Raw genomic sequence first — 24087 nt, 5'->3', positions numbered from 1 at the left:
TTTTGTGGTGGTTTATGAATCCCCCCCCCCACTCCTAAACTTCCCAGCCACTTTCTTCATTCCCCTCCCCATTGAATGCTCACTCTGCCTTTACTCACTTAAAGACACTTTCTCCCACTACCTCTATTCAAATATTATACTTTTTATTTGCTTCTTGTCCCCTGCCCCCAGAGCATACTATGTTTTTCTCTCTCTCTCCCACCCATCCCCCGCACTCTTTTTTTCCTTCCTCTCATTTCTCCTAAGGTGTTCTCTCTTTCCCCCTTTCTGCTCTTCTGAGTAAGAGACCATAAACCACTACTGCAAAGCTGCACTGTTCACTGAAGTGAGGATGCGCAGGAGCTTTCACTCATATGACTCCATACCTTACTGTCAATAGTGATGTAGCAAATAATTACAGCCCCTTTACTGGCCAGTACGAAGAAAAGCTGCACCTTCCTACCTCAGTTATAGAGAGGGAGGGAGAGAGAGGTGATAATTTTTCCCACTCTGCCTTGTGGCAGAACTTCAAAAGACTGAGCTATTTAGGTTTTGACTATTGTCAACTACAGCAAGAATAGCAGAAACAGTCACGTTTGTAAGCCTGACAGGTGATATCCTTAGCTAGATTAGTATGAGCAGGGACAGCAGAGCAAACTAAGCCTGTCAATATGTCCTGATCCACTAATACATGCTGTCTTGCTATGTTCGTGTTGATATTTGGAGGGGAGTGTGAATCACTTGTTTACTCTTTCCAAAAATACTAGGACTAGGGGGCATGTGATGAAGCTACTAGGTAGTAGATTTAAAATAAACCGGAAAAAATATTTCTTCACACAATGTGTAATTAAACTCTGGAATTTGTTGGAGAAATCCACTGCTTATTCCTAGGATAAGCAACATAAAATCTGTTTTACTACTTGGAATCCAGCTACGTACTTGGGACTTGGGTTGGTCACTGTTGGAAACAGGATTCTGGGCTTGAAGGACCTTTGGTCTGTCCCAATATGGCAATTCTTATATTCTTTTGTGTAACTTTAACTCATTTTAAGAGTACCTGGGCACATGTGCAAATGCTATTCTGCGAATTTCAGCTTAACTCACATAGCATGTATTTGCAAGGGGCCATACACTGGCTCAGATCAAGGACAGGATATAGCCGTGACATCCACTTTTGCACGTAATTTTCAAAGTACTGTATTCTCCGGAGACAAGCAGAGAACATGCAGGCACACTTTTGGTGAAGTCCTCTGACTGAGCCTGAGTGTCGGTGCTCTCCCCTAGCTAGGTAAGCTTTTGAGCTTACTGAGCATGTGCAGGAGTCCCTACACCTCAGTTTTTTCATCAGCCGCTCCTGACAGGTCGCAGCTCTCCCCTCTCTTCCTCACAAAAAAAATGAATATTAATTTCCTCTTAGCAAACAAAAAGGGGGGCAGGATCAAACCAAACAAAAGGAGACAAAGATTTTCCTTCATTAAAAAAATCCCCAAATCGGAGAGGAGAAATATTTAAGTATTGGAGCCTTAAAAAGCTGCGAACACTGCCTTGACAACGATGATGGTTTTAACGGCCAGTGCTAGGACCTTGAGAGTGCTTTTTTCCCTGAGAGAAATACCGTAATGGACAGCGGTTCTCATACAATGGCTCTTCACGCTGGAATTTCCAAAAAGGCAACAAGGCCTAAAACTTTGCCGCTCACTTCCTCCTCCAGGGCCTGTCTCAGTACTGCAAGGGGAGGGAAGCCAACTGCCACTGATGCCATTAGAAAATTAAAAACTGGCCGACTCAGCAGGCCACAAGAAAAATCTTCCACCGCGTGAATGTGGTACTTCTCCTTCACTTCTGGTAGTGAATGTACAACACAGAGCTCCAACCGAGAACCTGAAGTGGCTTTATTAATTTCTGAGGCTACAGTGAAAACTCCCGCGGGCTCAGCCTCAGCCTTGCAGTCTTCTCCTGGCCTGAATCAACAGATTTCATCAGCTGCAGATAACACTTCAAAGCCTATCAAAAGTCACTCTAAATTCAAACAGAAGGCCTCTCTAACACCTTCCCTTCAAGAGTAGGTTCCATCTAAACATCCCTCTTTCCCTGGTCTTCACCCAGATCCTCCTTCCCAGGGCTCAGACTCCATGCAGGCTGTTTCTAATTTTTTCCTGCTTCTCCAATGGTTTATGCAGGAGAGTGCTGCTTTACTTCAGCATTCTCCTCAGACTCCTCCAGTTCTGGAGGCTCAGCAATGCTTGGCCTGTATTCAACAATATCCCTCAGAGGGACCCTATGCTTTAAGGCCCTTTAGCACCATCTCCAGATGTTACCTTGGGTCCCTGTACTCCCATCTGCTCCTCTCCAATGCAAGTTGCTCCTTCTCCAGACTGATCAGATCCTTATGTAATTCCTATTTCAGATCCTGATCAACCACCTCAACTGCTCCAGTCCATGCAGCCAGATCCAACAGAAGAATACTCTTATCCTAAATTTTTGCAAAAGGTGTCTTCCCTGCTTAGCCTTAGTCAAGCAGCGATACCTACAGGCAGCAAGGATTTTCAAGCTATTCTTCAATCCTGTAAGACTCCAATAAAGGAACTCATTGCAATAGCAGTACATGAAGTTCTAGAAGACCTGCAATTAGCTAATTGGCAAAAACCCCTATCAGTATCTACAGCTTCCAAACGTTTGGAGTTGAAATATAAGGTCCTAAAAGCAGTTCCCTCACCATTCAGTGGTTTCGGAGGTGACTGTTAAAAAGCCTAAGACATCAGAATCCCCATTAAGTGCACCCCCAGGAAAGGATCATCGCCTCCTTGATTCCATAGGTCACAAGGTCTACCAAGGTTCTGTGCTCTCATCCAAGATTATTGCTCACCAGCTGCAAATTCTGCATTTTCAACATTCTATTCTGCAATAGCTAGAAGCTGCTTACCCAGAAGCAATACCAAATCTTCTCATTGTCCTTCAAGAATCCATTTACCATTTAATTAAGTCCAACTGTGATGCCTATGACATGATGTCCCGAATGGCAGCGGTGGCCTTAGCCGCTAGACGCACAGCACGGCTTAGAGCAGGGGTGCCCAAATAGTCGATCGCGATCAACCAGTAGATTGCAAAGGCAATGCAAGTCGATTGCGTTGCCTTTGCAATCTTGTTCTTCCTGCCTCCCCGAGCCAGACCAGGCACGTACAAGCGCCAGACCCACAAGCCTTCACCTCAATTCTGACGTTGGAGAGGAAGTTCTGGGCCAGCCAATCACTGCCTGGCCTGGATCTTTCTCTCCGACATCAGAATTGATGTCGGGGGGGGGGGGGGCTTGTGGGCCTGGCGCTTGTACGCACCAGGCCTGGCTCGGGGAAGCAGGGAGAAATCGGCATGGTGGCTTGGGGGGGCAGGGAGAGTGAAAGAATCGGGGAAGTGGAGAAATCAGTGCTATGACTTGGGAAGGCAGGGGGAGAGAGAAAGACAGAAATAAAGAGGGAGGCAGGGGGAGAGAGAAGGAAAGAGAGACAGAAAGAAAAGGGGAGGGGCAGAAAGAAAGAAATATTGGATTTACAGAAGAAGGAAGTGCAACCAGAGACTCATGAAATCACCAGACAAAAAGGTAGGAAAAATGATTTTATTTTCAATTTAGTAATCAAAATGTGTCCGTTTTGAGAATTTACTGTATTTCTGCTGTCTATATTTTGCACTTTGGTCCCCTTTTATTAAACCGCGATAGTGGTTTTTAGCGCAGGGAGTCTATGAGCGTTGGGAGCTGCGAGGGGCATTCAGCGCACTCCCTGCGCTAAAAACCACTATCACGATTTAGTAAAAGGGGAGGGGGTATATTTGTCTATTTTTGTATAATTGTTACTGAGGTGACATTGCATATTTTAAAGTCATCTGCCTTTATTTTAAAGTCATCTGCCTTGACCTCTGAAAAATAACCCCAAAAACAAAAGATAATTAACATTTTCTCTGCGTACATTGTGCTTTGTGGGTTTTTTAAAAATTTTATTGTTGGTAGATCATTTTGACTTGGTCATTTTAAAAGTAGCTCACAAGCCAAAAAAGTGTGGGCATCCCTGGCTTAGAGCATCAGACCTACACAATAGACTAGCAGACGCTCCCTGATTGGGAGACAGTCTTTTTAGTGAAAAGGTGCAAGCAACAGTCTCACAACTTGAGGAAGATGCCTCAACTAATAGGGAACTCTCAGCGCATCCCTTGGAGCAACCCCAACAATTTTGACGCCCTACATCTTCATTTTCTTATCATAGAGCATATCATCAACAGTTTTTTCAGCAGTATTGTCTGCGACGCAGATTTTCTCCTTACAATCAACCTGCCCTACAAAGATCTCGGTCTTCTCCTTAACACTCCAAAACAGTGTACAAGGAGCCAAAAGCAATCATCTACAACTCAACTTCCTACTCTTAAGCCTACTCCTATTTTTTGACCATCTGCCAGTGGCAGACCATCACGATAGACCAGTGGATCCTGCACATACTTTCTCAATTTTCTTCCTCATACTATACCCTCTCATCCACTTCTCCCATCCACGGTACCAGCATATTCTGCAACTTGCAGCAGAGGTCTCCCTTCTACAGCGCAACAATGCCATCGAGGAAGTTCCAGATTGCAAAATGAACCAGGGATTCTACTCCAAATTCTTCCCCATCCCCCCAAAAACACAAGGTTTTTGTCCTATTCTCAACCTCAGACCTCAAGAAGGAAAAGTTCAGGATGATTTCTCCTCCAGCAATTCTTCCTCCATTGAAACATTACAATTGGTTAGCCGCCCTAGACCTCAAGGATGCATACACTCACATTCCTATTCATCCTTCCCAGTGGCGCTTCTTTCACTTCAAATTCCTCAACCAGCACTTTCAGTATAAGGCTTTTGCATTTCTTCATCTCCCACTTTCTCTTTTTTTTAATATTTATTTTTTATTGATTTCAATATAATATCAAGTATAACTTGTAAAGAAAGCAAATTTAACCAAAGCAGATTACAATCATTAAATAATAAATCCATACTTAACAAAAGTTAAGCAAAATTACAAGAAGAATTATTATAGTGAAATTAGCTCAAGTCCTCTTTGGATTCAAGAAATTGTACTGGCGAGGTAAGAAAAAAAAAAATGTAATCAATACAACAAAGTAATGCTATTTTCTATACATCGGAAATGGAGCTATCATTTTTCTTTTTAGAGCTCAAGATTGAGATTTATCCTTGTCCAAACGGGAAATTGCCACAAAATTAGTCGATTGTTGAGGCTCTAAGAATACATATTTAGTTGAGTGATAGCGAACAATGCACTTACAGGGGTGTCTTAAATAAAATGTAGCCCCTAGTGAGATGACCCCCTGGTTTTAAAAGAAGAAAGTCACGCTTACGTTTTTGCGTTTCCCTTGAACCATCAGGGAACATTTGAATTTTAAAAACAAAGGAATTCCTTCTGTTTATTCTTAAGAAACAGTCTCAATAACCATGATTTATCAACAGAAAGAGCCATTGTAACAATTAATGTTGCTGGTGTTGCCACCTCCATGTCTGACTACTCCAGAATCTCAGTGATATTCAATGCTTGTCCTTCAGTAGGTTCAAGTTGCTGTTGATGTGGAGTTTTGCTAGGGAGATAATACATTTGAGAGAATGGTGGAAGATTTCCCTCTGGGACTTCCAAAATTTCTAATATCTCCTAAGCATGTCTCTAGATGTAACCATAGTTACTCTTGGGAAATTTATCAATCTCAGATTGTTAATACGCGCCTGGTTCTCTAATGACTCTATTTTTCTTCTAAGATTCAAATTATCTTTATAATTTCTTGGATTTGTTTTACTGAAACCATATCCTGCTGAGTCTTTTGAAGTGAATTTTTGGAAGAAGTCATGTCCAACTTTAATTTTTCTAACTCTTCTGAATGGTGAACCAATTTATTTTCAATTTGTTGGAAATTGGGGATAATTGTCTTCCCAAAATTTGCTACCAAGTCCCAAAGGGCTTCTAAGATCACCTCAGCAGGCCTATCCCAAAAAGAAGCTTGTATTAAAGTGCATAGTCTCTCACCTTCCTTGGAATATCCGTGGCTTTGTTCCTTCTGGATCAAACCTCCCCCTGCTGCTGTAATTTCCACAGAATCCTCTTCAGAGATTACCCGAACCGGGATCTCCATTTCCAGGCTCCCTGCTGTTGTATCATCTGCCTCTGGGGATAGGACTGTCCCTTCCTTCGGGGTTTCCTCGCCCTGGGAGAACTGGCTGACCATGGTGGAAGAGGCAGTGCTCTAATGTCCGGGCTGAGAGTGGTATCAGGCCCAAGAAAAATCCCGCCGGTCTCGCCCGCTCCTGGGATCCTCAGCGGGCTAAAATCCAGAGTCGTAGACGCAGCTCCCTGCATCCTCCGGAGCAAATCTTCGATGTTGCTGAGAATCAGCCCTCCCAAGCACCGTGAGGCATTAGCAGTGCTCTGGCCTCTCCTCTTTGGCATCGCGTCCAGCCAAAAGCAAAATTAAGCTGGAAACAGCTGTCACCAGCAAGAAATCAGGTAACTAGAGAGCTCTAGTCAGATGCATGTTACCCGATCGTATAGGCAACAGTCATCTTGGATCCATCATCTCCCACTTTCTCAACCTGTGAAAACAGTTCTTCTTGCAGCAAGGCACCCTTCCACTAGAAAATCTTATCAATCTAAATGGAAATGATTTTCCATCTGGGCACACGATCACTAACAGTCTCCTTTTCATTGTCCAATTGACTATATTTTATCATATCTTCTACATTTGTCAAATTCTGTTAGATTTCATCAGGCAGCCTTATCAGCCTACCATAATTTGTGCACAGTAAACCAATTTCACATCACCCTCTCATTTCTCATTTTATGAGAGGTCTCACTAATCTTAGGCCTCCACTGCGAGATCCTCCTCCAGTGTGGGACCTGAATTTCATTTTAGATAAATTAATGCAGGCCCCTTTTGAGCCATTGGGATCTACTTCTCTTACATTTCTTACGTGGAAAACAGTCTTTCTCACAGCTTTAACTTCAGCCAGAAGAGTTAGTGAGCCTGAAGCACTAGTCACATATTATCCTTATCTCCAATTTTTTTCCTAACAGAGTACAATTGCGAACTCATCCTAAGTTCCTTCCTAAAGTTATCACAGACTTTCATCTGAGCCAAACTATAACTTTGCCATTGTTTTTTCCTCCTCCGCATTCCTCTCTAGCAGAACAAAGTCTAAACACGTTGGACTGCAGAAGAACATTATTTTTTTACCTCAATGCGACTGCTCAGTTATGCCAGACAAACCAGCTCTTCATTTCCTACAATCCAACTACCTGAGGAAAACTGGCATCAAAAAGAACTGTCTCCTCTTGGATAGCACATTGCATCAGTTTCTGTTATGCAAGAGTACACCTACAACGGCCTGGTTCAATTGGGGCCCATAAAGTACGGGCTTCGGCTTCTTCAGTAGCAAATTTAAAATCCATTCCCATTCAAGATATCTGCAGAACTGCAACCTGGTTCTTAATGAATACTTTTACGAAGCACTATTGCCTGGATCAAAGCTTAGCACAAGATGTACGTTTTGGTCAATCAGTCTTACGGAAATTGTTTGCACTGTGACTATGTTAACCACCACCCATCTCCATCTTCTTCAAGCTTGGGACTCACCAACAAGTGTGCTTGCATATCCCCTACTTGTCTCTGGAGAAAGCAAGTTGCTTACCTGTAACAGGTGTTCTCCGTAGACTGCAAGGGAATGCAGCCACAGTTGCCCACCCTCCATCCCCTCATCTTAATTCTTTTCATTAATAGAGACAAAGCTGACAAGCTGAGGGGAGGGGCTATAGGTTTAGGGACTCCTGCACATGCCTAGTAAGCTCAAAAGCTTACCTAGGTAGGGGAGAGCACTGGCACTCAGGCTCAGTCAGAGGACCTCTCCAGCATTCCCCTGCTATGGAGAACAACTGTTACAGGTAAGCAACTTTGCTTTCTGCTCAGAGTGGTATATCAAACTACAGTCTCCACATTGATGCACTTAGGCACAAGTACAAGCACCTACACTTTAAGCTTGCTAATTACTGTTTATGCTAGTGTTCTATAGCCGTGGTTTCCAACCCTGTCCTGGAGGACCACCAGGCTAGTCAGGTTTTTGGGATAGCCCTAATGAATATGCATAGAGCAGATGCCTGTTACCTCCATTATATGCAAATCTCTCTCATGCATATTCATTAGGGCTATCCCAAAAACCCGACTGGCCTTGTGGTCCTCCAGGACAGGGTTGGGAACCACTGTTCTATAGAGTAGGCTACTTCTGTGCTCCCTCCAGACACCTAATTGGAAGCATCCAGCTCTTATGACATGTTGTTGTTGTTGTTTTTTCCCTCTCCTTATGGGTGATTATGATTTCCATAGTTGAGTCATGCAGCTGATCACATTTAGATTTTGGGATCACTTGGAATTCCCTCTGATTGGGGGAGGGGGGAGCATCAAGATGCTTGGCAGTAGCATAAAAAGTTTCCTTTTCTTCAGAGTACAAGAAAAATACCTAAATGTGTTGCAGTTATGATTCTTGAGTAAACACTGCCTCATTTTGCAGCTGTTCTTACCCATTTCAGGATAAGCAATCTTGGCAGAGTGAGAGGGAAATCTTCAACACCCCTGGAATGAAGCATGAAAACCTTCTTCAATTTATTGCCGCTGAGAAGCGAGGAACAAACCTGGAGTCCGAGCTGTGGCTCATTACAGCGTTCCATGACAAGGTAGCTTTCATGTATCTTGCACTGTCCTGTGTGAGGATCCACTTAGGGCTCCTTTTACTAAGGTGCGTTAGCGTTTTTAGCGCACGCTAACCCCTGCGCTACGCGTAAAAACTAACGCCAGCTCAATGGTGGCGTTAGCGTCTAGCGCGCGAGGCAATGCAGCGCCCGCTAAAATCGCTAGCGCAGCTTAGTAAAAGGAGCCCTTAAAGTTTGCCACTGGTTTTGATAATGAAGTGGCTTGGAATATCTTGGGCTCATATTATTCCGGTATTGCTGGTTTTTCCTCTCCTCTCCCCCACTAATATGTGTATTTTTTATTTTGTGTGGAGTGATAAAAAATATATATTTTCTCCTATTTATTTTAAATATAATTCTACTTACAAGATAGTGACTTCAGATTTTGTCCCCTAGTTTTGGTGCTTTTAACAATTGGTTTGCATACATCCATTAAAGGCCAACCAAATTTCAGTTTTGGTTTAGACTCGAAATCCTAATTTGGTCCCTTTTTGGGGGGGTTTCAGCGAAGAATAGAAGCTCTGTCCTTTCTCAAGGATAAAACAACATTTCCCACGGAATTCTATAAAAAATGCTAAAAATTAATGCACACAAATTTGAGTGTGCACAATTCAATTGAATAATGAGTCAATTAGTAGTACTAATATTATAGAGATCCTGTCGATATTGAATATGCTCATCTATAAGACTTTAAGAATAACTGTTTGCACTCTTTCAAATCTGCTGTGACCTAGCCATGATATTTCTATGATTCGATGCGGGGGAGGGGGGGAAGGGCAGACGGCCAGGGTTCTGTCTTGGTGGGGGTGCTAGCACCTCTCCTTCTCTCAGCCCCCCTCCCCGGTCCTTCCTCCACTCCCTTGCTCTTCACCAGCATGAAAAGCACCTCGAACCAGCTGCTTGCGTGGCCTCGGCTCTCCATCTGAAATCACTTCCTGGTTGAGGGACCAGAAAGTGACTTCATAGGGAAAGCTGAGGCCGGTGCAGGCAGCAGGTTGGAGATGCTGCTTATGCTGGTGAAGTTAAAGAGGTACAGAGGGAAGGGGGGGAAGAAGAGAGCAGGGGGGCATCACCACCCTGGATGCCCTTACCCCATCTTCGCCACGCCACTGATTCCATGGTAGTTTACTTTATAAGATCACACCTTTCGGATAGCCTGCACATGGCTGCTTTAATGTTCACCGTACTTGAACTGTGCTGCGCAGAGGGAGTGGGGATAATGGGGGAGGAAAGGTGTATTGTAGGAAAAGAATAGATGCTCTATCCCTGTACTGCTGACACTGAATTTCGGTGATGCGGACACAAAGGAATGATTGGTTATGGGTGAACAGAAGATGGAGAGCTAGGGAAGAAGATGGGTGAAAGAGGGAATTCAGAGAGGGCAAGAGGCAGGCACTGGAATTAGGAGGGGGGAAGGGTCAGGGAAGATCAAAGGGTGGCAGTGATCTTGGCAGTAAGAAATGAGAAGTAAGACAGAAATATGCCCTTAAGGGAAATCACTTTCATCCCAGATCTCAGATATAGCTATAACTGCCTGTAAAGCCACCCAGCTGAAATACTGCAGCCCTGAGAGGAAATATTTGCTGTAATTTTCCGGCTTTACTAATCGATTACTGCCAACTCCAGTCTATGTTCGTTCCTTCTTTCTTCCTTCACCATACGGCTGATCAGATGTAAGCACACGTGTGGTTATGTCTAGCAAAGAGTACTATTATCCAGCTCCTCACGCACAGGGTCACTTGGATTAAAGCATGAAATGACATCTGTTAGTGTGTTGGGTATGTACTTTTTCAAACGTTAATAAGCCTTTCAGTTTTTCTGTTTGCTGTACACAGTAGAGAATACATATTGGCCTGGAGCTTAGCCCTGTTAGTCAGGCCTTGTTTTTGTTTCTTTATTACAACTTTCTTTCACAGTACAGATATATATTTCCTTTAGAAGTTGGATTTCATTTACTTTACTGTTGTAAAATCACAATTCTCTTACCTCTCCCCTCCCCTCCCCCCCCCAAACCATAATGTGGCAAACTCTGTAAAGCCGTGTAGGTATAGTTTCTTAACTTGAAACTGTTTGAATGTATCCTCTTCTGCAGGGCTCACTGACGGATTATTTGAAGGGAAATGTGGTGAGTTGGAATGAGCTCTGCCACATAGCAGAGTCCATGGCTCGTGGTCTGGCTTACCTGCATGAGGATGTGCCCCGCTGCAAAGGGGAAGGACCCAAACCTGCCATAGCACACAGGTGATATTTCCCATCAATATGCAGGATTATGTGATACATGTCTTATTGCAAGAAAGTACTGTATATGATATTAAGTATAAATTTGCTGGTAGGGTTTGGGATCTGGGTGAAATCCTCGTTAACATAGTGGCACATTACTAAGGCTATCGTTCCCAGAAAGAGAAATTCACAAGGTTTCAGGACCTAGGATATGAGTTGAAGTCTTGCATCCCAAGTAAGAAAACTTTATTTCTCTCAGCCTTATTGGGCTTCAATTAGTCCTGGAGGTCATCAAGAGTTTTCTTACTGGAAAGACAGTCACAATAATAGTAAATGCTGATTGTATGTCGTGACTCCAGTTGAATATAGGTGATATAAGTATGCATTCCGGTACTGCTGATCCGGCACCAGAATGCACACTTACATTTTTCACAGAGAGGGTGGCAGATGCCTGGAATGCTCTTCTGCAGGAGTTGATGGAGATGAAAACAGTAATAGAATACAATACAATAAGCATAAAACACAATAAGACTATTTTGCGGAGAAGTTACCCTCTTCTTTCCTAACACATAGCTTGGGTTTTAGCGCCAGCAGGAATTCTGTGAGCGTCAGCGCAGTTACTACCGCTGCCGGCGCTAAAACCCGCACTATGCGTTAATAAAGGAGGGGGTTAGTTTGCTGCTATTTATTAATGTGTTGTATTGTTTTTATTTATTTTGTATGTTTATTGTGCACTTCTTAGATATTTAAATGGTATATAAATTTTTAAATAAATAAATAAAGGTATCCTGTATGAAAATAGAACCCAAAAACTTAGCAGTGCTTAGGTGGCAAATCTAGTAATTGGGAAGCAAAACCAGTGCCGGGCAGATATTACATTACATTACATCAGTGATTTTTATTCCGCCATTACCTTGTGGTTCAGGCAGATTACATTAGAGGTTATCTGGACAATTCCAGAAGAGATTACATAGTTGAGCGGGTTACTTTGGGGGGATTGAGATACTTCCTGTGAAGTTAGTTTGTCTTGATGGATTTCTTGAATAGCAGGGTTTTAATTTCTTTTCTGAAGGTTTCGTAATCTGGTGTCATCATCAGTAGATTGGATAATTGGTGGTCAAGTTTCACTGCCTGTGTGGCCAGTAGGCCATCGTACATTTTTTTGCGTTTGACACCTCTGATTGGGGGATGCGTGAATGGTGTTTGGGTTCTCCTTTCTCCTACATATTTTATTTTTCATTGTGTGCTATCCCTTCCTTGCCTTTTTTAAGAATGCAGAATTCCTTTCTATTTTAATAGTAATTTTATAAACTGCTCTGTTATTGCCTAAGGAAGGGTGGTTATATTAAATAAAATTAAACCATTTTGACATTCCGTGCCCTGATCATGGCTGGACAGATCAGGTTGGGCCAGAGTGGGGCTTCGATGGCAGCTTCAGTAGTTGGAAAACAATGCCAGTGCCGGGAAAACTTCTAAAGTCTGTTGCCTGAAGTGGCAATGACAAATCAAGATCAAGTGTGCTTATGTAGTATCGCATCATACCTTTAGGCTTTGAGTTTATTTTGTTTGGGCAAACTGGATGGACTGTGCAAGCCTTTATTTGTTGTCATCTACTATGTTATACAAATTATATCCCCAGAGATTTTCCTTGCAGGAGAGAAAGGTCCACCAGGGGAGTAAGAGGAGGGGTTGCTGTGTTGTATTTGAAATAATTTTATTTATTTATTTTTATCATTTCCAACCCAATGGATGCTGAAAAGAAACCATAGATAAGGGGTTGTGAATGTTCATCGGTCTCTCCAGGGCCAAAGTGTCGTGTATAAATGTAATGGAACAGGTTGAAAATTATCTTGTGGGAAAAACTCATGAAAAGACAAATTTTAAAAAATAGACTAGATTGGGCCAGGGATTCCAGAGAAAACCACTAAATGGTCGAATGAATTTTATGGGAGAAACAGTTCCAGGTCCTGCAGCACAGTAACCCTGATATATTGAAACATAACAATTAGGAAAATTGCTCCTTTCAAACTGCCTCATCACTCTTCTCTACTCTCCCGGTCAGAAACAGAGACAGAGGCAACCTACTCTTATATGCACTCACACAAATAAAACACAGGTACACACAGAGGGGCTGGAAATAATCTCATGAGGTATATCCCTCCTGCTTTTCCCCCACATCCTTACTCCCCACTCCCCCTTTCCTTGTTGGCCTGGCTGTTAGAGAGTCCAGGTGCACAGTATATGTTTCATTTTGTTTATTATGAAGTCTGTTCTAAAATCTAGTAACTGACCCATATAGCTTTCCTAATGGTTGTTATATGCTGTGATGCCTCGTGACTGAACTGAGTAGTTCACTACTGTTTGCTATCTGTTGTACAGTGGCACTTATTGCCAGAGAAACCCATTGTGTGTTAAACTGTAAAATCCATCCTTTGAAATCTGACAGTGACATCTAATGGTTGGATATAGTATCACACGTGGTTTCATTTTATTCTTTGTAAACCCACAGAATGTTTGAATACTGTTTGGTTTATATTGTTCTTCCTTCTGTCCCTGTGGAGAGTTGATGTTTAAGATGTAGGCTTTATTAAAAATCCAACTTTGTAATCCACATAAAAGTATCTAGGACCCAATCCACTAGGAACTATGGACTCTCACCCAACACGGTCCGTGTTTCGACAGCGCTGACTTCCTCAGGGGTCCTATGGGTAATAATATAATGTGTTTTATGAACTAATATGCTATATGTGAACAGGGGTGAGATTAGGTACCAAGTGACATCAATTGTACAAGAATGACTGGTGCCATTATCTATAAGTGTGATAAAAATGACCAATGGCATGCAAGGGAATGACCAGTGACATGAAATGTGTGATCATTTTAATAAGTGCAAGGTGATAATAGACAAATCAGATGCTAAGGACATCAAAATTAAAGAACAGAAGAAATGTGTAGAGAGCAGAAAATTGTGACAATAGGTGCTTGCCCTTCATGCGTGATCAGTGGGAGTATATAAACCAAAAAATGAGAATAGATTTGCACTTGAGAACCTTGCCGAACCAAAAATAAGCGATGTAGAAGAGCGCTATAAGAGTAGAGGTACATACCATGTAGGTCAAATGACAATACCTCGTGGATTATATATAAGTCCTAATAAACCTAAATTGAAAAAAAAACAAATTGTTTGATGTGATCACAAAAGGTCACAGAAACCTATAATTGTGTCTAAATTATTTAAAATGTAGTTCAGCCAAGATCATAGTTTGCATATAATAAAGGAGTGCACATTCCTTTAGGATAAAAGTAAAAAGTAAGAAAGTAGAACATAGGAAAATTAAAATGCAACCTTATGAGAACTTCGGACTGCCAGCTGGCCAAAGACCGACTCCAATCTCCATCCCCACACAGCTGGGGGCGGGAAAGGCAGCCTGCGCCCTGAAACCCAGTTGGGTTTCTGTCAAGATGCACTCAGCTTACACTAGAAACCTGTGACTGTGGGGTCACTGACCAGCAAACTCCATGGGAGGGTACCCTGGGTACTTCTAGGTGGCACACAGCAGGTTGGCTCCCTCTTTATCTTCCTAGCTCCTTTCCTATAACCCTTCATTGTAGCTCCTTTTCAACCTAACCCTGTAAACCGTGCCGAGCTCTACGCTTGTGGAGATGGTGCGGTATACAAACCTAAGGTTTAGTTTAGTACCGTTGTATGCTTTATGCATTGGCATTTCTATGAAAGTGCTGGTTATAAAGTACAAACTGCCGCAGTGGTGGACATCGTTTTAATGCTGATAAACCTAAACTATGCTAAGTTGGGCAAAGCTATCTATATGCAAAAGAAATATACAAGCTAAGGTACCAAGGAAGGCTCAATACTAATGAAAAATCCTTAAGAGCAGGAGATAGAAAGCACTCCTCAATACCACTATCTATTTAAACTGAAACTAAATGCGCCAAGAGACACATAATAGACAGTGATAGGGTACTATGTACTGTCATTACCTAAGGAAGGACATAGGTAGAGGGTAAAGCCTGAACTGTCTGTACATAAATATGTATGCATGAACTAGACTAAATCTTAAGTCAAATTCATGCAATGAGCTTGCTGAGACAAATAGCTGCGATAGTATAAATCGTCTTAATGATTGTAAAATCAGACATTGTTTAGGTTGGCAAATTCATCTGTATTTAAGGAACATGTACCGCCTAAGGATACAAACTTGTAAATCATATCCACAAGCCTTATGTGGGACCATAAAAGAAGCAAAGCCATGTATAAAAAGCAGTTAAATAGAAAACATTATATGACTTAATGAAGAAAAAATAAAGAGTATATAAGAGTGATGTGCTTACCAAATCCTGAAAAGACTCTTCGCTGATGAGAAGTTCTTAGAGTGGGAGAGAAAAAACACGCATCAATAACGCTGTCTATTTAAACTGAAACTAAAGGCGCCAGAAACTACATAGTGGTTGGTGATAGGTTGCACGAAGGTAAAAGGGGGGGTACTATGGAGTGTCAATAACTGAGAGAGATGATATGTGGCCGAATGAAAAATAATAGAAATTACTGAATGACAGTCCGTCGGGCCGCTGTGTGGGTGAAGTCTGAACTGTCTAAATTTGCATACACTAACCAGACTGAACCTTAAGCTACCAGTCTCTGGTTGCACTTCCTTCTTTCTGTGCTTTTAACTCTGTTTCCAGGACCTGCTTATCCATTTGCTGCTTTTCATCTCCTTCATTTTCTGCCCTATATCCATCTTTGGCATTAACTTTTAGCATTCAACTTTCTTCCATTTTTTTGTTTCCTCCTCAGATCTATCTACTTTTCCATGTTTTCCCTTCCCATCTATAATGCGCACTATCTCCTCCCGCTCTCTGCTGTTCCCACCATCCATGTGTGCCATCTCCTCCCTCTTTCTTCTCCCCTATTCCCATCTATCCATAAACAGCATTTATTCCATCTCTCTTCCCTTCCCTACCCCTCCCATCCCTGTGTACCATCTCATCCCTCTTTTACCCCCTCCTATGGTCTGTGATCTTTATTCTCTCCTTTCCCCAGTCTGGCATTTCTCTCCTTCCTTTCCCTCCTTCCCCCTTTGTGGTCTGGCACTCTGTCTTTCCCTTTCCCTCTCCCTGCCTTAGTCTGGAATCTCTCCCTTCTCCTTCCTTTTCCTGGTCTGGCATCTCCCTCTTCTTTCCCCCTCTCCCTTTCCCAATCCAGTAGTCTGACATCTATCTCCTTCCCTCCCCCCCCCTTCCTGTGGTCTGGCATCGCTAACTGCCGCTTCCCTTTCTTCCACTGGCATCTTTTCTTCCCTTTCCTCCCCATCCCTACAATCCAGCATCTCTCTTACCCTCCGTATGTTATTCCCCCCCCCCCACCCCAAGGGATCCGGTGCTTGCTCATTGTTCTTCACAGCGGCGCTGCTGTAACTCTTCAGGCCAATGGTAAAACTCTTCAGGTCAATGGTAGGTTGAGTGAAGTAAACACACTGCCTTTGGCGACCTGTAAGCTTTCTCTCTGCGACTGCTTCCCATCTATGCAGGGACAGGAAGTAGTAACAGAGGAATACCTTCCGGGTCACCAAAGGCAATGTATTTACTTCATTTATATTGCCAGCAACCCAAAGAGTTACAGCAGCTCCGCTGGGAATGAGAAATGATCTCACATGGGGGAGAGGGGGACTCCAGATAGGTACGTGAACCACCGAGAATGTCTCCGCAAGCCGCCATTAGCTCACGGGTCTTGCAATGAAGACCACTGCCTTATAATGTCAACAAAGAAATTTAAAAACAAAGGTCATAAATTTGAAAGAATGCAAAATTCACAAGTGGTTCTAGACTTTTGTAACTTTTTCTGCCAGTTACATTTTGACATCTTGATCTCTAGCCGATACCATCCATTATCCTTGCTATTCCTCTCATGGTCAAAAAAACCCCCAGTGTTAACTGCTCCAGGTTTCTGTATATGGACTGCCAGGTCCTCAACCCTTCTGACAAAGATAATTTCACAAAAGGGAAGCTCATTGACTTAGTTCAGAAGTAGAAACCTTCCTAGTTCTGTTTATTTGGGCTCCTTTCCTTCCCTCCTGCCTTCCTTGATGGATATACCACCTACAGAAAAAAGACAAGATAACATAATCATAGCCAGGCACTGTGCAAACAGAGGCCAACCTTAACCTATCCCAAGTTAGACTGCAGAGGAAATTTTGTCAAACAGGAAGAAAGAAGCAATCACAAAGAAATTAAAGTCCCCTATAATTATTAAAACCAAGAAACTTAGCAATAAACTAGGTATAAATTATCCCCAACCCTAGCAGGGTCCCATCTCTTGCTCTGGGTAGCTTATAAATGAGAAAGCAATATAGAGAGGAAGGCCAATGCAGACTAGCATACATTCAGTCTGACCACTGATGGGATATGTAATAGGAAAGAATGCCCTCCAGACCACCCTAACTGTTGTCTTGCTAAAACAAAGCTAATTTATCGTCCTCACAGTAATACTTGAAATGGTTGGCTTGCCCCCCACCCCCCACCCCTCTCACCCATACTGTACCTTCCCTGGCATCGTTCTGGCACACAGTATTGAAGTAGACAGTAGTGACTTCCCAATCTGTTCTCACAGGTCATTTTAGAATTATGTCTTCCCTTGTTAATTATCTTATCTGGACATAAACAGTGGTGTTTGGTTTCTTCTCCTTTGCAATTATCTAATCTGGGCCTGCATTGTGGAGTGATAAGTGTCACTGTGGCAGCTGATGCTATGAAAATGATAATGCTTGGCGTACAGGGCATAACCATCTGCTGACTCACGTTAGTAATTTAATTAAATTCACACTAGCCTTCTCCCAACAAAAACTGACTTGTCAGTGTGCTGAGATGTTTATTAATATAAGAACATAAGCCGTGCCTCTGCTGGGTCAGACCAGAGGTCCATCATGCCCAGCAGTCCACTCACGCGGCGGCCCATCAGTTCCAGGACCTGTATAGTAGCCCTCTATCTATACCCTTCTATCCCTTTTTCCTTTACAAAATTGTCCAATCCCTTCTTGAACTCCAATACCGTACACTGTCCTATCACGCCCTCTGGAAGCGCGTTCCAGGTGTCCACCACCTGTTGGGTGAAGAAGAACTTCCTAGCATTCGTTCTGAATCTGTCCCCTTTTAATTTTTCCGAATGCCCTCTCGTTCTTGTAGTTGTCGAAAGTTTGAAGAATCTGTCCCTCTCCACTTTTTCTATACCCTTCGTGATCTTGTAAGTCTCTATCATATCCCCTAAGTCTCTGCTTCTCCAGCAAAAAAAGCCCCAGTCTCTCTAATCTTTCAGCGTATGAAAGGTTTTCCATGCAGTGATGCAGCAGAGAGAACGCCCCGGCGGGGAAAACCACGAAGCAGCCCGTTCAAAGCGCTGCCACCCACTTGTTTATCTGTAGTATCCTCTCTCCTTCCACTACCTAGTCCCCCATTTCCTTTCACCTTCTCAGCTTTATCCTGGCCTCTCCTTTTACTTGCCTCCAGGCCAGTGTGTCTCCTCTTTTCTTTTCCTCACTCACTTCTCGTATCCAGTATCTCTTGACCTACCTCTTTTTTTCCAGTTTCCCCCTTCTCGTCCTCAATCCCTTTACTGGATCTCTCTTTTCCCTCCCCACCCCCTCCCCATTCAGCACCCCTCTCCCTCCTTGCCTTCCAATGCAGCACCTTGCTCCCTCCTTGCTTGCCCTTCTTTTCCTCCTTCTCCTGATGTAGAACCTCTTGTCTTCCATATCCCCTCTAAGCCCAGTGCTTCTTTCCTCCTCAATGCAGAAACAATTGTGAAAAACCACAACATATGATAACCCACTACTATCGGACCAATGCAGCACCGCTTTCCCTCCTTCCCTTGAGCTCAGCACTTCTTTCCCTCTCCTTGCCCCTCTATGCATCACTTAATCTAATCTAATCTTTAGTCTTGTATACCAATCTGTTACTGTTCATAATGTTTGTCTATGCATTATGTATGTCGACCTTGTTACCCGTTCTTAGTTCGTTAGGGAGGACGGGATATAAAACTAACCAAATAAATAAATAAATCTTCCCTAAACATTTAGGGCTCGACGCGCTTAATAGAAAAAGACAGTGACTAAATTATACATAGCTTAGTCACCCTTCAGGAGATGTTTGAAATAATATAAGAATCAAAGGTGGACATGACACCCATACTCCACCAAGGGTGCAAATTCATGCAGCTTTTTGTCAGCTTCCCACTGATTCTTGTGAACCATGTAATTGGGCATCCTGGTCATTTTGTAGCCAATTCCATGACACATGGGGATCTCAATGGGCTCACACTTGGCTTCTCAGTATCATAAGAACCAATCTCCAAGGCAGAACCAGCAATCGTGAGTTGGCAAAGAAAGGAAACCACAATCTTCAAATGTACAGTTCTCATTTTTCACCTCTCAGCACATTAAGCTGAAACTTTCCTAAACTGGTGCCACGATCAGGAGGCAGGTGCAGGAAGCAGAGCTGTCTCTCGGTCTCACACGCTATGTGGAGACAGTATCCCAGCTCTATAAAGTTACAAATGGCTTTTATAAATAAACCTTTAAGTACAGCTCAAAACAAAAATGACAGCAAGCCTGGGGGGGTCAAAGAAGTCCAGCCAGCCCCCACTCCACTCAAGGATGCTGAATCCCAGCGGCACTTTATAATCCAGCTAACAGAGGCATCAGCTGCTCCCAGAAAGCAGACAATACTTTTCGAGGAGAGGGGACTTGTACAGTAGAAAATGACACGGGGACAAATTTTTCCCCATTCCGTGAGTTCTTTTCCTGTAAGCTCCATTCCTGCAAGCTCTATCCTCATCTGCACAAGCCTCAAACACTCTAAAATCATAAGTGTTCAAAGCTTGTGTAAAATCATAAGTGTTCAAAACTCGCGGGGATGGGACAGGGAAGTTGTTTCTGCGGGGACAAATTTGTCCCCGTCTCATTCTCTAGTCTACAGTTCAGTACCTGCTGCTTTTGTGCTTGTTCCAGAGTGACTGCCCACAGCAGAGATCCCCTCAGTAGTGGTTGCAGACACTGCGCAAAATGATTGCCAGTTCCTGCATGGGCTGGGACTGGAGGAGGGAGGTGCCTGCCTGCTGGTACTGGGGAGAGATTAGGCACCAAAGTGACAGAAGATCAGAGCCACAGGGCGGTGGGATCTGGCACCTCCAATCTGAGCCTGCTGCATTTTATTTTCCATGTCTAGCCACAAACCTCCAGAGGGTGTTGGTGCCTTCACCAGGTGCCGCTGCCTGGCTTTGCCCACTTCCAGCAGCTGCTACTGAAGAGCATAAACACTCACATCTACTGATTCCCTCCCTCCACCAAACATCATTTGTCACGCCCACTCCACCCTAGTTCCCCCCCTCTCTCTCCTTTGCCCCCCCCCTCAACTAGCAACTCTCTCCCTCCTTGCTCCCACACATTTCCTGATCTTCCTGGGTTGGGACCCTGCTTCTTTGGCTCTGAAGAAGCAGCAGTGTCGGTGTCAGCTTGTCCATGCTGCCGCTAGCCATGCCTGACCCAGAAACAGGAAGTTATTGATGTAACTTCCTGTTCCTGGGTCAAGCAGAGCTAGCGGCAGCATGGACAAGCTGATGCTAACACTGCTGCTTCTTTAGAGCCAGAGAAGCGGGTCCTGACCCAGGAAGATCAGGTAATTGCACTAATCACAATTACATTTTTTAAATCTGTGTTAAAGATTTAGCACATTAATTTGCATTATTAATGATCTGTGATATGCTTAAGCGGTATAACAAATGTTAATAAAACATAAAGATAATGCACTAAATCTGTAGCCATACTTAATAATTATTTATATACCACATATGGTCTCAGGTACTCAAGCATTTTTCCCTATCTGTCCTGTTGAGCTCACACTCTGTCTAATGTACCTGGGGCAATGGGGGGATTAAGTGACTTGTCCAGGGTCACAAGGAGTAGCTTGGGATTTGAACCCACAAGCTCAGGGTGCCGAGGCTGTAGCGATAACCACTGTGCCACACACTCACCACTCTTAACAGTTGAAATAGCTAGCTGGAAGAATGTAGGGATTTTTAAATAGCCTCTTCCTACTTTGTAAGATGAATTTATTTTCATTTTTTAGAAACTCAGCAGCTTCTTAGAAAAACTCATAGTTATTGAAAGTAGACAGTGAAATGGTGTGGTGGCCATCAGTGTTCCCTCTAAGCGGGCGGGTGTTGTGAGCAAACTTTTTTCACTGTGAGCTAAAAATATCGGGCGCCAGCAAGTTATGAGCCAAATAAATATGTTGCTTTCTACCACAGAACTTCCTTACGTTTGTATGGAATCTATCCCCTTTCAACTTTAGAGAGTGCCCTCTCGTTCTCCCTGCCTTAGCTACTAAGTCTATTCCCTTCAGTACCTTGAATGTTTCTATCATGTCCCCTCTCAATCTCCTCTGCTCAAGGGAGAAGAGGCCCAGTTTCTCTAATCTTTCGCTGTACGGCAACTCCTCCAGCCCCTTAACCATTTTAGTTGCTCTTCTCTGGATCCTTTCGAGTAGTACCGTGTCCTTCTTAAAGTACCAGTGCTGGACGCAGTACTCCAGGTGAGGGCGTACCACCATGGCCCGGTACAGCAGCATGATAACCTTCTCTGTCTCTTCAGTCCAGCATCTGCCCCTTCCATTCACTGTCTGTCTTTCCCTGCCATCTCTCCTCCTGCCCCCCCCCCACCTCCCAATTTGGTCTAGCATCCATCATCTTCCTTCTGTTCCCCTCATGGTCTGGCATCTCTATCCTTCCCTCCCCCCTGTGGTTTTTAGCATATCTCTCTTCTCATTTCCTCCACTCAGATCTGATCATTCTCTGCTCTCTCTTCCCTTTTCTTCTCTGGTCTTCCTTCTCTATTTTCTGCCTCCATCTAAATTAAATTCTTTCTTACTATTTAGTCCCGTTTCCCTCTTTTCACTGTGTCTACACACAGCTTGTCACCCCTTTCCCTCACCCCTCCATTATCTTACTATTTTCTTCCCCCTTTATTTATCTCCTCCTTCCATCCAGTATGTGTTCTTTCCCCACTTCCATTCAGCATCTGCTCTCCCTTCTCAACTGACATCCATCTGCCTTCTGCTCTCTCTCCCTTCTTCTCACTTCCATCATCTGTCCCCTTCTCTCTCTCTCTCATCTCCTCCATTCCATCATCTGCCCCTTCTCTCTCTCTCTCTCTCCCCCCCCCCAACTTCCATCATCTGCCCCCCTTCCCCTCACCTTTGTGGGTCACTTTCTTTCCCCTGAGGGTGGCTCATGTCACAGGGGAAGCTTTGGCCGAGCAGAACCGCTTGATTGACAGTGGAACTTACTTGATTGATGTCGATGCTGGGGCCCGTTGCCGTTTGAAGGAAAAAAAAAAAGGTGGAAAAAAGGAACCTGTAAAGGCGAGAGGAAGGGAAACCTCCAGGACAGCTGCTTTTTGCCCTCCTTCAGCGGCCCAAGAGTTCAGACCAGCAGCGGCAGCTCTGTATGCTTTTAACTTCGGCACAGAGCTGCCCCTAATCAATAGTTTAGCGCGGTTTCATGAGGCAGCCTCGGGGCCTTTGATAGCCGGCCCGCTTCGATGATGCGATGTGGGCCGGCCTAGCAAAGGCCCCGAGGCTGCCTTATGAAACCGCGCTAAACTATTGATTAGGGGCAGCTCTGTGCCGAAGTTAAAAGCATACACAGCTGCCGCTGCTGGTCTGGAGGTGCGGAGACAAGGCAGGAGGCAAACGCGGTGGAAGGCAGGAGTCCCGGCGAAGGCAGGAGTCCCGGCACAGCGACTGCAACAGGAAGTTGCAAGTCAGCTGACGCCGGCCTTTCGTTGCGGCGGGGACCGAATCCTTCGCGGACCGGCAAGATTTTGTTTGCGGACCGGCGGTTGAAGAACTGTGCTCTACACTGTGTGCGCTGTGACGAGAAACTTGTGCGCTGCGAGGTAATATTTTGAGCGCCAGCGCACCCCAGCGCAGCTTAGCGGGAACACCACTTTTCACGGTAATTTATAAAAATAAAACAAAAACATAAAGGAAATAGGATGATACTTTTTTTAGTGGACTAACTTAATGCATTTTATGATTAACTTTTGAAGGTAATCCTTTCTTCCTTAGGTCAGAAATAAGCATATATTGACAAATGTCAGTAAATGTAAGGGAAACATGAAATCATTCCAGTGACAGCTGAGAGGCTAAAGAGTCAGCTGTGGAACTGGCTTCAGCTGAATAATTGAAGGGCTAATAAGTTATTAAATCTTTAAGGCCTTATTATTTTTTTAATATGGTAAAATTAGAAAATAGTAGTTTTTCGCTGAAATTTGCAGAAACACGAGTGTTTAACTTTGTACCATATAAAGGTTTTCAGCTTCTGTTTGCTTAGGGATTTATTGAAACATACGTTTTGGCTAGAGAGGGTTGCCTGCAATTTTACTTAGTGCTTCACTTTTGGTATGTTTGTCCATCCCAAATTAACTTAATCCTAAATGATAAATAGAGCAGATGATGGTGTTCTGTACAATTCAAGAAGGCACTTGGGGTCTCTTAGAGAGAGGAAGAGATAATGGTTACTGCAGATGGGCAGACTAGATGGGCCATTTGGCCTTTCTCTGTCATCATGTTTCTGTTTAATTACTGTCAACCATGCCATCGTGGGCTAGAATGAGGTATTGCTTTAAAAGAAATCCGTCGTTTACAGATCAAACAAAATGCTTCTATAAAACTCATTAAAAAAGCAAAAAAAATTTGATCACGTCACTCCACTACTCAGGGAAGCACATTGGCTCCCTGTAGCCCATCGAATAACCTACAAATTAAACTTATTAGTCTTTAAAAGTCTTCTATGTAAATCTCCCTCTTTTATTTACAGAGTTTTGATCCCTTATACTCCACTAAGATTGCTTAGATCTATTGATCAACATCTTCTGACAGTTCCTTCTTTAAAAATTATAAATACACGGCGAAATTCAATCTTTTCCGTCACAGCACCTCAAACCTGGAATTTACTTCCAATCAATATTCGAGAAGAATTAGATTTGGTTAGATTTAAAAGTAAGCTCAAATGCTTTCTTTTTAAAGATGCATTTGACAGCTGAGATAACCAGAACGTTCGACC

At 43.4% G+C, this 24087-nt stretch overlaps 1 protein-coding gene across 5 annotated transcripts in view; it reads left to right on the top strand.

The window, feature by feature from the left end:
• Nucleotides 1–24087, top strand: part of ACVR2B (activin A receptor type 2B) — a 340318-nt gene that overhangs the window by 284920 nt on the left and 31311 nt on the right. For all 5 annotated transcript variants that reach the window (XM_033931707.1, XM_033931706.1, XM_033931705.1 and 2 more), the window contains 2 exons: nucleotides 8577–8720; nucleotides 10828–10976. In XM_033931707.1, coding sequence (XP_033787598.1) covers nucleotides 8577–8720; nucleotides 10828–10976 — 293 coding nt within the window. The remainder of the gene's footprint in view (nucleotides 1–8576; nucleotides 8721–10827; nucleotides 10977–24087) is intronic.

The sequence above is a fragment of the Geotrypetes seraphini genome, chromosome 2 (genome assembly GCF_902459505.1).
Source record: "Geotrypetes seraphini chromosome 2, aGeoSer1.1, whole genome shotgun sequence".
Classification (NCBI taxonomy): Eukaryota; Metazoa; Chordata; class Amphibia; order Gymnophiona; family Dermophiidae; genus Geotrypetes; species Geotrypetes seraphini.
The sequence above is the reverse complement of the archived record's forward strand: the minus strand, read 5'-3'. Positions and strand labels throughout refer to the sequence as shown.